Consider the following 15,752-nt stretch of genomic DNA (forward strand, 5'->3'; position numbering starts at 1 on the left):
TGGCATGATGCGTGTTCAGAGACGTGACAATTGCACCTGAGCATGCAATATCAAAACGAGAACATCGCAGACAATTGATATTTTAAATTTCTTCTGGTACGTTATGAAAATATAATTACACACTCTAAATTGATTTTCTGCAAAACTAATGTCCAATGCAAATAAAACGTTAAAAGTATTTAGAGGAGATTTTTGTTCCCTGATATAAATATGTATCCGACGATTTACATTTCAATAGATCAATGTCCATATGTAATTGATATTATTTCTGTATAATCATTTACATCTTAGAACGACTTCTCTGAAGTCTTTCAGCAGAACAATATACATGATTGGATTTATAACTAAGGAGGAAGCAGCTGAAATCGCACACACAAACGCAACATTATCCGAAACGGGGGAAAACATCATAACAAGTCCTGCCACAGACTGTGGGGTCATCGTTATTAGGAAAACTACAAATACTACAGACACGATCTTGAAGGCTCGGACCATATGAACTTCTTTCGTAGCTTGCGAGACTTTTCCCGATTGGTTATGTCTCTGACGTCTCTGAGATAAACTCGACCGTGTGATTTGTGATCCCTCCGATAGCTGTCTGGGAATGTTTTGTTGTTCTTCCGATGTGTTTTTCTCCGCGTGGTCTTCCTGTCTGACATGTTTTGTATCGAAATCGTCTGTTTCATCCAATTCAATAAAATCCCCTGATCTTTTATGTTTACGTGTGACGTCTTCTGTTTTGACCTCATAATTAACATCCACTTGTCGGTTTACGTCTTTTATATCTTTTAATGTCTTACTCTCAGATTCTAACGGTGCATCCTCCGATGTGCGCGCGCATGCTCCTGTTGTTTCTTTTGTCTTTTCTGTATCAACACCCATTACAGTGACGTTAGCTTCAGAATACAGCTTTAGTCTGTTCATTTCCAACAATAACCCCTCTCCTTCTCCAGAATTGTTCAATCCTAATGTTGTACAGGACATAGAAGATATCATATCTAAATCAGATTGGCTATTGTCTGTCGTCCTGTATACAGCTCTAACTATTGGAAACGAAATACTAGCTATGTTATGTTTGGGGTCCAAATGAACAGTTTGTCTTGCAATGCTTCTAAAATTCTTAGCAGTTATAACATATACTATGATTATACTTATCCATAACAGAAATGTCAGGGACCTTATCGGAACTTGAGCGTAGGCCAAGTTTTCTTCGAACAAGTCACTCAAATAACATTTCTCCATCGTAGCTTTTCTACTTGAAAATAGGAAAGGTATTCCTAGCAGTAATGAACAAAGGCCGATGTTGATCGTTGTGAGTGCCTGTCGCTTGCGCAGAGATAGCATCTCCGCTGGTAATGGTTTCATGCAGAGGTATCGTTCTGTACATATAATCAAAGTGTGGACAAGGGAGGAAACAAGTCCAACCTGAATAAGAAAATACGCGAGTCCACAAACCCAAGTTTGCTGCAATGGTACCAAGTTGATCAGCGACACTAGTAATAGAGCCAAGCTCAACAAAATATTGCTACTACTTAACAGAAGGATCGCGACTATGTAGGGCTTCTGCCGTAAAGTTTTGTTCAGATAGGTAAGTAGCAATATTGCTAAATGTTCAGCAAACGCAACTACTACAAATACAGATAATGTCAAAAGCATTATCAAATGTCCGAATTGTAAACTACCTGTGGTATGTTCAGTTGCATTGAAACTGTTGTTACGTAGATCATCCATTTTCCTGGAAAGCCAACCTGTCGAAAAAAAAATATGCAACGTTAAAATATTGATAGAATAACATGTATTACGACATGCAAGTAAAATAAACTGAAAATACTGTGAAAGTGGTGTTTTTTGCTGTCTCGAATATTAACTCGAAAATATCCATACGCGAATATTTAGTTACAGGTCATAGATTAATTGGTGGCCACTATATAACACTACCGAGGCCAGTTCCGTGTTATGAGACCATAACGACAATGTGTTAGAATTATAAAGACATTGCTGTCGCGTGTTTACTATTCTCAATGCCAATGTATTCGAATTTTCAAATAAAATGCTTCGACCTCCATTTTTAAGAATGACAAAAAGTCCCGATAACATCTTGATGGCAGTCAACCTGAAGTTCTCGCAATCTTGTGTTTTTTGTCTGTCAGCAGTCAATGTGTCGCATTGAAATTACATGCAAGATATACGGAGCCAGTTCTTGATCACTGATCAACTGCGGTAAGCTCAGAAAACGCGTAGCAACTGTGGAGACAAGCACTTACAAGTTTGATTGGTGTTAAAAAGTAAATGTAAGAGCAACGGTAAAAACCAACTGTCAGGATACATAGCTTAAACATGTGTTAAACACTTAACTAATTGGACCATAAAGGAGACATTATTGGCGAATTTTTAGAGCGACCCGCTTTGTTTTAAAAAGACAAGGCAAACACTACATGCATACAATATAAATAGTGACAATAACACTATTCACGAAAACAGCAGGAATAACAAATAACAAATACACTGTGTGACAATATATCTTGAGGATTTACAGTTAGAGTTATAGAAGTTTACCTCGGTACATTTTGATAATTTTTGTTTTCCCGTGCGCGTGATAACCGGTTATTGGAATGATAACACTGATTTTTGAACATTTAAGCACGAACATTCGGGTTCTTTTCCAAATGTTCCCACAAAACCAATACTGATAATTAAGTTGATAATATACATTTTTTTATGCAAGGTTGAAGTGTAATGCTTTGTCGATATGGTATCAGAAACCATAGGGTATTCCAGGAATGTATTTTTTGTATTCGGTAAATATCAGTTAACGCTATGTTTGTTTTGAGCAGAAAGTTTGAAGAACATTGATACGAAACCAATAAAGAGGAAGACATGACTATAAATACAAGCTTAATACTACATGATAGTTTAAGCTTAATAGCTTGCAAACAGTTCATGTAAAGAGGAGCTTGGTATATTTTCCCTTAACATCATTCGAAATTCGTTAAAACGTATTCTTATATTGCTGAAGTTTGAGCATTAAAAAACATGTTCCAAAAAACATCATATTTAACTGGATTAAGGAAAGTTTCAAATGTTAACCAATGGCTTTTTAATTTGGAAAAATATAGAAGTACATAACATCATGTAAACTGTCTAAAAGATGTACATCATATTTCCCATATAAACTTAATTGTCTTACCTTGCACTTGATGATGACAGCAAGCTTTAAGGTTGACGGAAATTCTTGGTGGTAATAAGAATGTTCGGCGGTGACATGGGTTAGACAGAAACTAGAAGGCCCAGTTAGCCGAGCGTCGGTTTCACTATTAACTGACGGAGTTGTGTCATTATAGGCAGTAGGTCACATGGTCCTAATTTTATTGACGTCATTATGTGTTTCCTGATAATCATATCATCAATATCACCATTGTAACTGATAGGCAGGCGATACTCCGATAGAACGGGGCTCCCACGTTATATAATCCATTGCTGTTAATGTGTAAAAGGAAAATTTCTCGCGAATGGTAATGTTCGCGGTGTGACTCCTTTTACTGTTCGCGATGGTTAAATTTTCGTGTTGGCGATGTTTCTGAAATATATATGATCTATACCTTGTATATCCCAAACCTCTATAATCCATAAATCCTCGCGTCTGGATATGTTTGTGCATCTAACTCAACGCGGAAAAGTGCGAGCAATTTACACCACAGAAGTTGATATGTATAGGCTAAGCCTGTTGTCTCATCCAATTGTTCGAATTGTTTGTTCAATAACATTTGTTGAAATCTAAATATGTTCAACGAAATGATGACTTTGAGCTGAAAATTGAGTTAGTTATTTTTCCTTATGAATGAATCGCTTGTAAAACAATCGCTAAAACAAATTGTAAAAAAAGGTTAGCAACATCAATGATAAAAAAGAACAATTTGGTGCTACTTTCAGGATAATAATTGTTTATTCATTTTCATAAACACGTAATTTCGTGAAAGTGTTTCAAACAATAAATTCGCAGTGGTGATACTAACAGGAGGTCATAACAAAACGAGAAAGTGACAAAAACTGAAAGTAACAAATACAGGAAAGGAGAAATAAAAATATCTTAATACAGGTAATTACATTTGCCCCGCATCCTTCCATTGCAATGCATTGAGAAGGCAAATGTTGTTGTGAGACTGTAACAACATTCGCTTTTGTAACGTCATCAATCAATATTGTGACGTCATCAATTTCATTATTGTCAAGACTAAATTTGCTGTTAAAAGAACTGTTTGAAATAACTAAATAAAGCGTAACTATTCTTTCTAAATGTAAATACTGTTATTGTCTTATAACACACATTGATATTGGTGACAAACTTACATAAAACCCTCACGGGCTTTATTTAGTTTGTCATCAATAGCAATGTGTGTAACAATGTATAGGACCATACCAACATTTGCTAAAACATTCATTTCTGAAATAAAACCCTAATGTGACAAAGTAAGAAAGTAACAACAGAAACGAACAACAGATATTACAGTTACAGAAAAATAGCGTTAAAAACAGGAACCATAACACGTTACAATATAATGGTTTTAAGTTGTGTAGACAAAAAAAAAGGACATATTTTTTATAAGTAATATACTTTTCTTGTTGATATACTAGACACAACGAATTTACATGCACCTCAATGTTACACCGTGTCTGGTAGGAACCCTCCGTAGTCACAACACGCGATGAGCTGGATTCTAGAATATCTATTGTTATTGACAAAATGTATACCAATTAACTACAGTATCCAAGACCAAAGTATATACTTCCTTCTATTTTGATCTAGTTAATTAATAACTGACCAAGCCAGTCATTCGCCAGCTTGTATTCACCTATACGTGTGAACTTGACAGATAGCACCTGTCAACACCTTCCCTTATAGAAATATATAACACTATACATTGTGTTCCCTAATGACGCTTATTAGCCGGAAACACATGTTGATCGGTAAATGCTCCTGATCCGGGAATACGTCCAAGGCCTTTGTTCATTTCTAATTCAGAGCCCGTATTCATGTCACCGTTCTTATGCTTAAGCATTGAATTTGTGCTCAAGCCGAATTTCTTGTTCCCGTTATAAATCGATAAACAAATCTTAATTTGTCAATGATTTTGAAGAGACTTAAGGCCGAATATTACTTTCAATGTTGATGTTTGACTTTTTGGTCATTTGACATGAATTACGCGAGTTAAACGAAAGTTGGTTTGAGCACAGAATCCATCCATGCTTGAACATGAGAACAGTTTCATAAATACGGACCCAGGATATTCAAAACTGAATAAATGTTTATTACTGAGAAAAATGTATGGGTTCTATCATTTCTAATAATATAATTGAAATGGGTTTGGAAGTGAAATCAGGAAGACACAACCTTTCTCTATCTCATCAATGATATTTTTACTATCATCGTTGCATTTAGCAGTCCTTGTCCAATTAAATTAGAACAAGAAATAAGTTTGCCGTTAAAAATCATACATTTTCAAGTTTAAGTTTACAATTTCTTTGTACATAAACAAAATCCCCAACCGTTCTCTTGGTACAAGGTACACTTAAATACACGATTTTATGTTTTGTTATCAACAAATTCGTTCTCTTTGATAAGTTACATTTAGATAACCATTTTTTTGTTTTGCCATAAATAATTTGTTCTCTTGGATAATTGACACTGAAATACACAGCAAACAAATTATTGATAATACAAATGCATACGCGTACGGATAGATTGAAACAGACAGAAGCAAACTAACAGAAAAGTATGGCAAGCCAACTTAACATTTACTCAAGGAGCAATGTCGATCCTGTATTTCAAAAAAATATATAAGATATTTTATATCGTATATAAGATATCTCATATAGTATATGAGATATCTTATATAATATATAAGATATCTTATTTACTATATAATATATCTTATATAGAAATTAAATGAGATGCTATATAAGATATCTTATATCGTATATATGATATCTCATTTGATTTTCTATATAAGATATCTTATATAATATATAAGATATCTTATATAACTAAAGTCTCGTTACTAAATAAGATATCTCATATAGGAACGAGATTTTAGCAAAATGTCGAAAATGAAGTCTACCCGTCCGGAATATCTCGAGGATCTACGTAGGGACAGTAGGCTTGTTGTAACAACACGTGTTCCTGTCGCCGCCTTCTCAATACATTGTTCAATACGATCAAATAGCGTATCCCTCTCCGTATCCGTACCATCCCTCTCCGCCATTGCGCTCAATGCAATCCTGAATGCGCCTCGAATGATTCTCGAGGGAGAAATTAGTTTCTGGTTTTTAATGCCACAAAATCTCATTCTATATCAGATATCTTATATAGCAACGAGATTTCAAATATATAAGATATCTTATATAATATATGAGATATCTTATATAGCAAATTAAATGAGATATCTTATATGCGATATAAGATATCTTATAAAGTATATATGATATCTTATATCGTATATAAGATATCTCATATATATATAAATAGATATAAGATATCTTATATAATTATATAAGATATCTTATATAATTCGATGAAATACAGGATCGACATTGCTCCTTCAATAAATGTTAAGTTGGCTTGCCATAGAAAAGCGTTTCGTTAACAAATGTCATCAGGAATTGGATTTCAGCGAGAGATTATGCAATTTCATACTGGAAAACTCATTTAAGAATATAGAGAAAATTGAAGTGGTTCTTTCCCGAAAAACAGACTTTCACAAACGTTGGTTAAAATGTAAAGAAATAAGTCAGACCGGGAACGATTGGAAAATACATCAAGGAAACAATAGGTGAGACTCTTATTATAAAAGAAAATTGAAATAGTTCTTACCCAGCAAACAGATTTTACTAAGGTTGCATTAGGGGTAAAAACTGAGATACGTTGAGTCAAACAGTCCTGGTTGGTATGGATATTGAAAGGGTAGATTAGGTGAGAAATGTCGGGATAATGCACATTGTATTATTGTTATCTTGTTAGTTATCTCAATGAAGTGCAATACTCAGTTAATGCAACGCGTCAGTTACGTCGTTAGAAAGTGCCAGTCATCACATTGCAACGAGATACTTACGTCTGTACAAAGCGATAAGTGTCGCGCTTAAAAGTGATGGCTATCTCGTTAAAACACGATTTTTTTCTTTGAAAAGTAATAGTTGTCTCGTTTACAAGAAATAGTTATCTAGTTTAAACAGGTATATCATTTTGTTGAACGGGATGATTTCTTGTTAAACACTGTTACAAATTATGACTTTCAAAGGATTAATCTTTCATCAATACTTTGGTTCGAAATGAAGCTGTTTATTATTTCTAATTCATTCATACATTTCATGTCAGATTATCCAATGCACAATCTAATGAGTTGGTCATTGACATTACCCATTTCCGTATTTTCGAAGCAACCAGAATGAATCACAATTCATGTCTGTTTATAGTAATGTTTGCTTTACATAGGTCATCAGGTAAACCTGATTCCTTGATGTCGATCTAGGAGGTTTTTAACATGCTCCCATCGGAAAACTGATCAGGGCTTATATTCATGGACCTGTTCTCATCGTTTTATTTTTTAATGCTATTTTCTCTTTTGTTCTGTTTTGTTTTTCTATTACTACGTCATAGTTATCCCCCGTTCCGGTTTCCATGTTGACCGTCTATCATAACAAATAGTACTTCATATGTGTCGACATACAAATTGTTGCCATCCAAGATTTCTAAAGATTTCCGCTATATCTGACGTTGTCATCCCGATTTCTCTGTGCACCAAATAAAATATACCGAGTTCGATTGTTCGAGTTTTGTTTTCACTGTTTATTTAAAAATTTAACGTAAGATGTCGGACAGGACGGGATGGGGTCACAGGTATGGTTCATTGAACTAGCTGGACAATCTTTTTTAGCATACACACATTTAAAAATTGGTTCAACGTTTTTCATGATGATGTTTCAAATCTTGCTTACACGATAATGTTGATGGTGCTGGGTATTGGTTCTCTGAAATGGATTTTAGTAATACATTTCTATATACAGCGAATTGTGCCTAGTTCGGTATAATCGCTACCTTAATTGTTCCTCGAAATTTTATTTCTCACGTCCCTTTGCTCATACATAGTACTAGTTTTTAAACCCATGTACCTTCTAACGTGAGGCCAAAAACGGCTATAAAGGCTTCGACATGACCTTTTGACCGTCGACTGTTAATACAACGTAACTGATTCCACAATGTTTGAAATTTAATGGACTGCTATTGCTGTCATTTGTCTTAAAAACAAATTATCTTAAATCATTTCTGGGTTTTCTCTTGGAATGGAAGTGGCTTTCATTTTTATTCTACTTTGAGAGTATTTAACGGGTGTCAATCTAATGCTTTGTCATGCGCCAAACTAACCCACGATCTTCCTCACATTCAGGTAAAGATCTTTGATGACCCGTTTAAACTCGCCTTCTTCATTCATCAGGCAAAAGTCTGTCTTTACGTTAAGCTTGCGTTATTCTCATGTCTATGATGTTGATAAGACGTCTCTTCTCAGCAAATAAACCTTAATGAAATCTGCCCATCAATTCGACTGTACGACGATTGGCGGCCATTAACTTCCGCTTGTCATAACTGTGATTGTCGGTATTTCGTGTAAAAAACACACCAAACAAAACCAAATAAAACACATACAACAAACAAATAGCATTGAAACAACACGAACATAATTAAAACAAGATAAAAACGTAACCAACAGCATGAACAATTATGCAAACAAATGATTGTGATATAAAAACCGTCTTTTTGTGTTAAAAATGTTAAATTTGTATTAGAAAATATTTCTATAAAAAAATAACATTTGATATGATAAAAAATCAGCGTTCATTTAAACAATAACTGGTTGTCTGGATGTAATTATTGTTGATATAATTACAAGTGGCCTCTGGCAAATCCCATAAAACCCGCCAGGTATTTTTTATATTTACATATTTTTCTTTTTTAAGACATATTCCTACAAAAACCATTTGCCCTGCCTCTAAATACATTTCAGGCGGCCATTTTGTTTGTTTACATATTCCTACACCTGAAACAGGCAGTTGTAATTATAGTCGAGCAGTTGTAATTATAGCCTATATAATTACACTAGCCCTCTAACACTGTTGTAATGGGACGGCGCGGGGGCAAATGTAAATATTTATTATTTAGCGCTGCATCGGTCGAAGGATGTGCTACGTTTGTAACCTGGGTTAACGTAGATATCATAGAAAAGCATACACTGACTGAAGTTGAAATATGCCATTTATTAAAATAACAAATGACGACATATAATATTATATTTTTTTAACGAGTGTATTAAATATTGAGTTCATTATGCTGTGTTTATGAACAACTATTTAGTCCATCCGAGTAAGACATTCATTAACGATCCAAAACATACATTAGCGAAGCAAAAAACCCACATTTGCTCTAGATACACTTAAAGAGATGTCCATCGGACGTTGCATTTGCTTACATAATGGACGATACGACTCGTCATTTGCATTTCGAACATCGTACACTTTCTCGACGTGAAATCGACGACTAACGGGAATTCCAATTTTTTCCGTACTGTTTAACACAGTGTATATCGAGAAAATATAGAAGTTACTTCCCTTGTGTCGTAATGTATATCATTATGCACTGCCACTTGCAATGTTTTGGTAGTAAAGCCACCATATTCAAACGGCAGTAATGTGTGGCCTAAAAACGTCTCGTTAAGCTACAAATGTAACACAGAAGTGTCACCAGTGACAGATGATGTTGGCTGATGATTGTAATAATGTAAATGTTGCAGTGAATGCAGCGATCATTTCTTTTTATTTCTAAAATTCATCATGTCGTATTGTACCATTCCGCGTATCAAATTTAGAGTTTTGAACTAAGTGTTCGCTTTTTGTACCACTAACATATCATACTACATTTGCGTGTTGATTTAAACTAAACAATAAACAAATAGAAGTTGATTCAGTATCTCATGCTTAACATTTTGGAGAAGATAATTTTCCTGCGAATTTTGGAAATCAATTGCCAGTTCATTCATTAGCAAAATATTGTTTTTTCCATTTAAGCTCTTAGGGTGCCTCAGTATGCTAAACTTCGTTTTCTGATTGGCTTTTACGCTTAGGGACAGAACATTGTATTGCCCTGAAAAATGCAGCCGTCTTGAATGATGATTTCTTGGTAAAACATAATATCTCTCTCTCCTAATCCCGGTCGACCCCGTTCTCGCTCAACCATCACAATCCATATGGTTTTATACACAACCAAAAGTCCAGAGATTGCTATCAACACTCTATCCTAGAACTATAACACAATGGAATATACTCCTCCACTCTTTGTTACCACTAATGATACTTTTGATGCTTTGAAAGCCGCCATCACAGAATTACCTTTGTTTTCAATATTTGATCATAATATTATATCCAAATAACAAATAGATACGTGTGTTTTTAACCAACGCAAAGTAAAAAAAAAAACACCGATTAAACTGACGGCACACTAGTACTCAGTTAAGGTAGAGGCTATATTGTTTAAATATACAAAAAACATATGTAGCTTCTTCGAAGGGTGACGATTAACTCGAGAAGTTAGCGGATTTTGGGTTTCAACGCCGACCTTATATAGGAGCTTCCTAATTATCCGACACAATTAGAACCTCGTGGAAAAACGTTCTTAGAACTTGCGCTTCATTCCGAAAATGTATTCAATTATGAAATTGGTCAAAACACGAGTAACTACTATATCTATGTAATACCTGTTTATTTCATTAGTAATACAGTGCGTTTATAGGGATCATTTTGCATTGATTTTTGTCGGTCATTGTTTCAGCTACTGGTACAAGATTTGCAGTTCCACTGACAGGAAAATGTAGTGCCAGTAGATCCTGCAGTACCAAGCAAAAGTTCATTAGACTGTAAATCGCTTTAGGGAATGGAAAAGAAATGGGAGAAAATAGGGTTTAAGAAGAACTTCAAAATGACATGTTACAGATGTACAAATATGGCTGACATTTAAGGTTCAAAAAGTCCCCTAAAAGATGTAATAGTCACCCTAAATTTCGACTCCCTGGCAAATCATATTCAAATACCCTTATCAAAAATCGGAGAATATATATGTAATTTGTATATATTGCATTTGAACATGAGCTATTTAAAAGGTACATAACCACGTTAACGAAGTCAAAATACGGCATTAAGGCTGATGTAATGATAAAAGTTGCTGACCAGATTTATAACATGTCAATCTCTTAAGCGACCGAACTGAATGTTACGAAATAACATTATTTGAAGATCATTTATATACCCAGGTCATGCGGGCCTTTATTTCTCTCTAACTATGTGTGGAGAGTACCGGCCTCACAAGAAGATGGTTGTTGCTTAACAAAATGTCCTTTCTTAATATTCAATGTTTTTATAAAAGAGCTAGACTTGTTATAAACATCTTTGTACTTTTCAGCTTCAATGTTTATAACATTTCTAGCGCATTCATATAATCACATAATGTTATCAAATGGCACAGCATCTAAAGTTCATTTATCGATCAAAGTTACTTAGCCTTTTTTTTTTTATAAACTGCTTAAATGTATTACCAGGGATTTTACTATGATTTTAGTGGTCTCGCATGACAACATCTATCTTTATTTGAGGTCGGAATTCCTCTCAACAGCTAGTAGAAGAGAAATAAAGATCCGCATGACCTAGGTATATAAATAAACTTTAAATATGACTCATTTCTCAGCAATCAGTTGGATCGCAAAAGAGATTGACATGTTATAAGTCCAGTGAACTATTTTTTATGAAAACATCAGCCTTAACGTCTAATTTTTGACTTGGTTAACCTGGCTATGTATTTTTTGTATATCCAATACATGTGCAAGTTCAATATATACAAATAACATATATAAGTTCCGATTTTTAATTGAGGTCTTTGAACATGACTCATCAGGGGGTTACACTTTTAGGTGACTATAGCATCTTTAAGGGGTCTGTTGAACCTTAAACTGTCAACGTGGAAAAAAAGACCTTTTCCAGGTCATTGTGGCTATGAAATGTATGAACCTAGTTAAAGTGAAACAGATGCGACACCTTCTTTAATCTCGTATGTTTTGTATTGTATTTTTAGCTTTGATGTGTATTTTCATTTCAAATCAATTTTCACTGAAGCGTTTTTAACGTCTGCCGTATGGAGATCACCTATCGAACGCGACGTCAGTAATTTCTTTCCAGCTGAAGTACAAACTTTGAGACGTCTGGTGGTAATTTCCGTTACTGAAAATGCTAGGGAGACAACTTTTGTAGCGCTTCGTTCATATAAGAAATACTAACTTATTCAAATATCCTGATAATTTTGTTTACATTTCAGTTTACACTGTTTTCAATTACAGTAAGAATATTGACTTTAAAATCTTTATACAATATTCCCGTACATAGATTTTTAAACATTTATCAAATTATAAAAAAATACTGTTGGAAGGGAGCCAAGATAGTGGTTACGGATGAGGACAACCGTTTCACTAAATGAAAAATAATTCGCATAACAACTAATGTTAGTTAAAGAAACTGATACATTGTTTGTGTAATGGATGAAATTCTGATTGTAATAAATGTCCTCATTAATGTATACTTGGTTTTCCTTTCCTTTGTTATATGAAAGCCATCATAAACTGATAAATACCTACTAAACACATTTTGATGGCACATACCTTGCTGCATACCATTTTGATACCTGTGCCTTTGCAACTGAAAAAAACCTGGGGTACACTTAAGCTATACAGTGCAATTTTATTTGAGATTGGTCGACGACAAAAATAATCTACCAACGCAAAATCTTTTTCAAACATCATGTGGTCAGAAGTCGACATGCACTGCCTTTCACCAAAGAGTAACATACAGCATCATAGTCATTATACCCCCGCAACAAGTTAGGGGAGGGGTTATACTGGAATTAGGTTGCCCGTCTGTCTGTCAGGACTTTGACCCAATAACTACAGTTTTCACCCAAACATTTCGAAACTTCACTGATGTAGTGAGCATACACTGAAGTTGTGCAGCTGCACTTATGTTTTTTATTCAACCATTTTTATGGCAGTTATGCCCCTTTCCTATAACAACTCTGCCAACAGTTTTCATGCAAACTTCTCAAACATTTTGTACTCAGCACACATGTACACGGAAGTTGTGCAATTTTGATAACTGTTTTTGGGCCAGAGTGGGAATTAGTCCTCCTGGCCACAGTTCCAGTTGAAAATTATTTGAAGTTCCAGTGTTTGATAAGCGGTTAACTTTAATGGATAATGGTTCTAAGTTTAAAACTAAGTACTTGCTCTTGAATGTATATCAATAATCGTGTTGGCATCTATAATTGCTTAATTTCACCTTTTACATTTCAACATTTCCCATGTCCAAATATCTGACTAATGCCTCCTTCAGTACTTACAGTCCATTAGATATTTGTAGCATTTAGGCACAGGCATGGTCTATAAACGCCCTTTCAAGTTTGAATGTTTATAAGTGCTGACTTTCTTATTACAATTATCTTATTACATCTATTCAAACATTTGTATTTCATTGTTTACCAAATGCCAAGGTTGTTGGTAACTTGAGGCCTTTGTTATAATATAGCACGACATTCTGTTGACATAATACATACTTTGGCCGCAGTATGAAAATACAGGTACATGTAACTATTAAAAAATGAAAGTAAATGCCAATCAATAGAGCGGTAGATACAGGTGTTTTTAAAGCCCCGTCTAACCGTCCAAAACATTTCCTTATATGGATATGAAATAATGAAGCATGCGTCAAGCTTTTCCGCGAACTGTGAATCATTTCCTGTATATAAGTTTTGACTTGAGCTCGTTAAACACACCCAACCGCCGGTATGGAGCAAGACCGTTCTTGGCGGGAAGGGCTCATCCCTTTCTGTGTTGAGATTCACGGCTTGCCAAGCAATACCTTAACGCAAGAATTGAAGGACTATTTCAAAAGTGCAAGTGATTTCGAGGTTCAACATGACGAGTCTGACTGGAAAATTTTAGTGTTGTTTCCTCAACAAAAAGGTAAAAATGATCACTAAACTTATTTGAAATATGTTGAAACCACATTGGCTTTGAAGAGTAAAAGATGTCTTTATTCTTTAGAAATTTAGTTTATAGAAATGGCAAATTGAGGAACACATGTCAAAGCGACATCACGGTAAAGTAAATTGTTAATATAATAATATTCATAGAAAATGTTTATTTAATATATGTACACAAAATGGAAATCCTCTTGTGTCTCCCCGAACTATTTATACGGTATTTGTGCTTCCTTTCTTATACCGTATACGGATAACATACCATTTTAACGGCTTGCCGTGGGAAGTGTCAGCGATCGATTTGAACTGTAACCGCGTCATTTACAAATCGAAGGGTTGCCAAATGGCAAGAGCAATGCATGTGGGAAGTTTTATTATCTGCCCTACATTTAGAACGTTACACTTATTCCTCTGGATAGCCAGTACGAAATTAAAAAACCCTGACGTGGAATCGAATGAAATGTTGTTTATGTTATCAATATATATTTAAAGAATTAATGTGTCTAGTATGTTTGTCTATGATGGAACATGTGTTACTTTTTTTGTTGTTTTGTAAATGTGTCAGATAAAATAAGCTAGGCGTTTCCATATAGTTGATGTGAAAGGAAGATATACGTTACTGGGTAGTTTGATTTTTATATGGGACCCTCCAATGGATCGTTTTTTTCCATAAGGAGACTCGCTTGATATGTTTATGTTGAATATGAAAAAAAATACCAAAAAATATACACTTCACCGTGGTGTCCCTTTAATGAGAGACAATGTAAATGCCAATCAAAAGAGCGATAGACTAAGGTATATATAAAGCTCCGTGTAAGCGTTCAAAAAAATCCTTATATGGATATGAAATAATGAAGCATGCGTCAAGCTTTTCCACGAACTGTGAATCATTTCCTGTATACAAGTTTTGACTTGAGCTCGTTAAACACACCCAACCGCCGGTATGGAGCAAGACCGTTCCTGGCGGGAAGGGCTATTTCAAAAGTGCAAGTGATTTCGAGGTTTTTATTCTTTAGAAATTTAGTTTATAGAAATGGCAAATTGAGGAACACATGTCAAAGTGACATCACGGTAAAGTAAATTGTTAATGTAATAATATTCATAGAAAATGTTTATTTAATATATGTACACAAAATGGAAATCCTCTCGTGTCTCCCCGAACTATTTATACGGTATTTGTGCTTCCTTTCTTATACCGTATACGGATAACATACCATTTTAACGGCTTGCCGTGGGAAGTGTCAGCGATCGATTTGAACCGTAACCGCGTCATTTACGAATCGAAGGGTTGCCAAATGGCAAGAGCAATGCATGTGGGAAGTTTTATTATCTGCCCTACATTTAGAACGTTACACTTATTCCTCTGGATAGCCAGTACGAAATTAAAAAACCCTGACGTGGAATCGAATGAAATGTTGTTTATGTTATCAATATATATTTAAAGAATTAATGTGTCTAGTATGTTTGTCTATGATGGAACATGTGTTACTTTTTTTGTTGTTTTGTAAATGTGTCAGATAAAATAAACTAGGCGTTTCCATATAGTTGATGTGAAAGGAAGATATACGTTACTGGGTAGTTTGATTTTTATATGGGACCCTCCAATGGATCGTTTTTTTCCATAAGGAGACTCACT

At 34.7% G+C, this 15,752-nt stretch overlaps 1 protein-coding gene across 1 annotated transcript in view; it reads left to right on the top strand.

Moving 5' to 3' along the window:
- Positions 1-13,910: 13,910 nt before the first annotated feature.
- The window catches only part of LOC110452186 (poly [ADP-ribose] polymerase 14-like), a 36,483-nt gene continuing 34,641 nt past the window's right edge, over positions 13,911-15,752 (top strand). Inside the window, exon 1 of the mRNA XM_021500556.1 lies at positions 13,911-14,099. Coding sequence (XP_021356231.1) covers positions 13,922-14,099 — 178 coding nt within the window. The 5' untranslated portion in view covers positions 13,911-13,921. The remainder of the gene's footprint in view (positions 14,100-15,752) is intronic.

Source organism: Mizuhopecten yessoensis, unplaced genomic scaffold (genome assembly GCF_002113885.1).
Source record: "Mizuhopecten yessoensis strain PY_sf001 unplaced genomic scaffold, ASM211388v2 scaffold6443, whole genome shotgun sequence".
Lineage (NCBI taxonomy): Eukaryota > Metazoa > Mollusca > Bivalvia > Pectinida > Pectinidae > Mizuhopecten > Mizuhopecten yessoensis.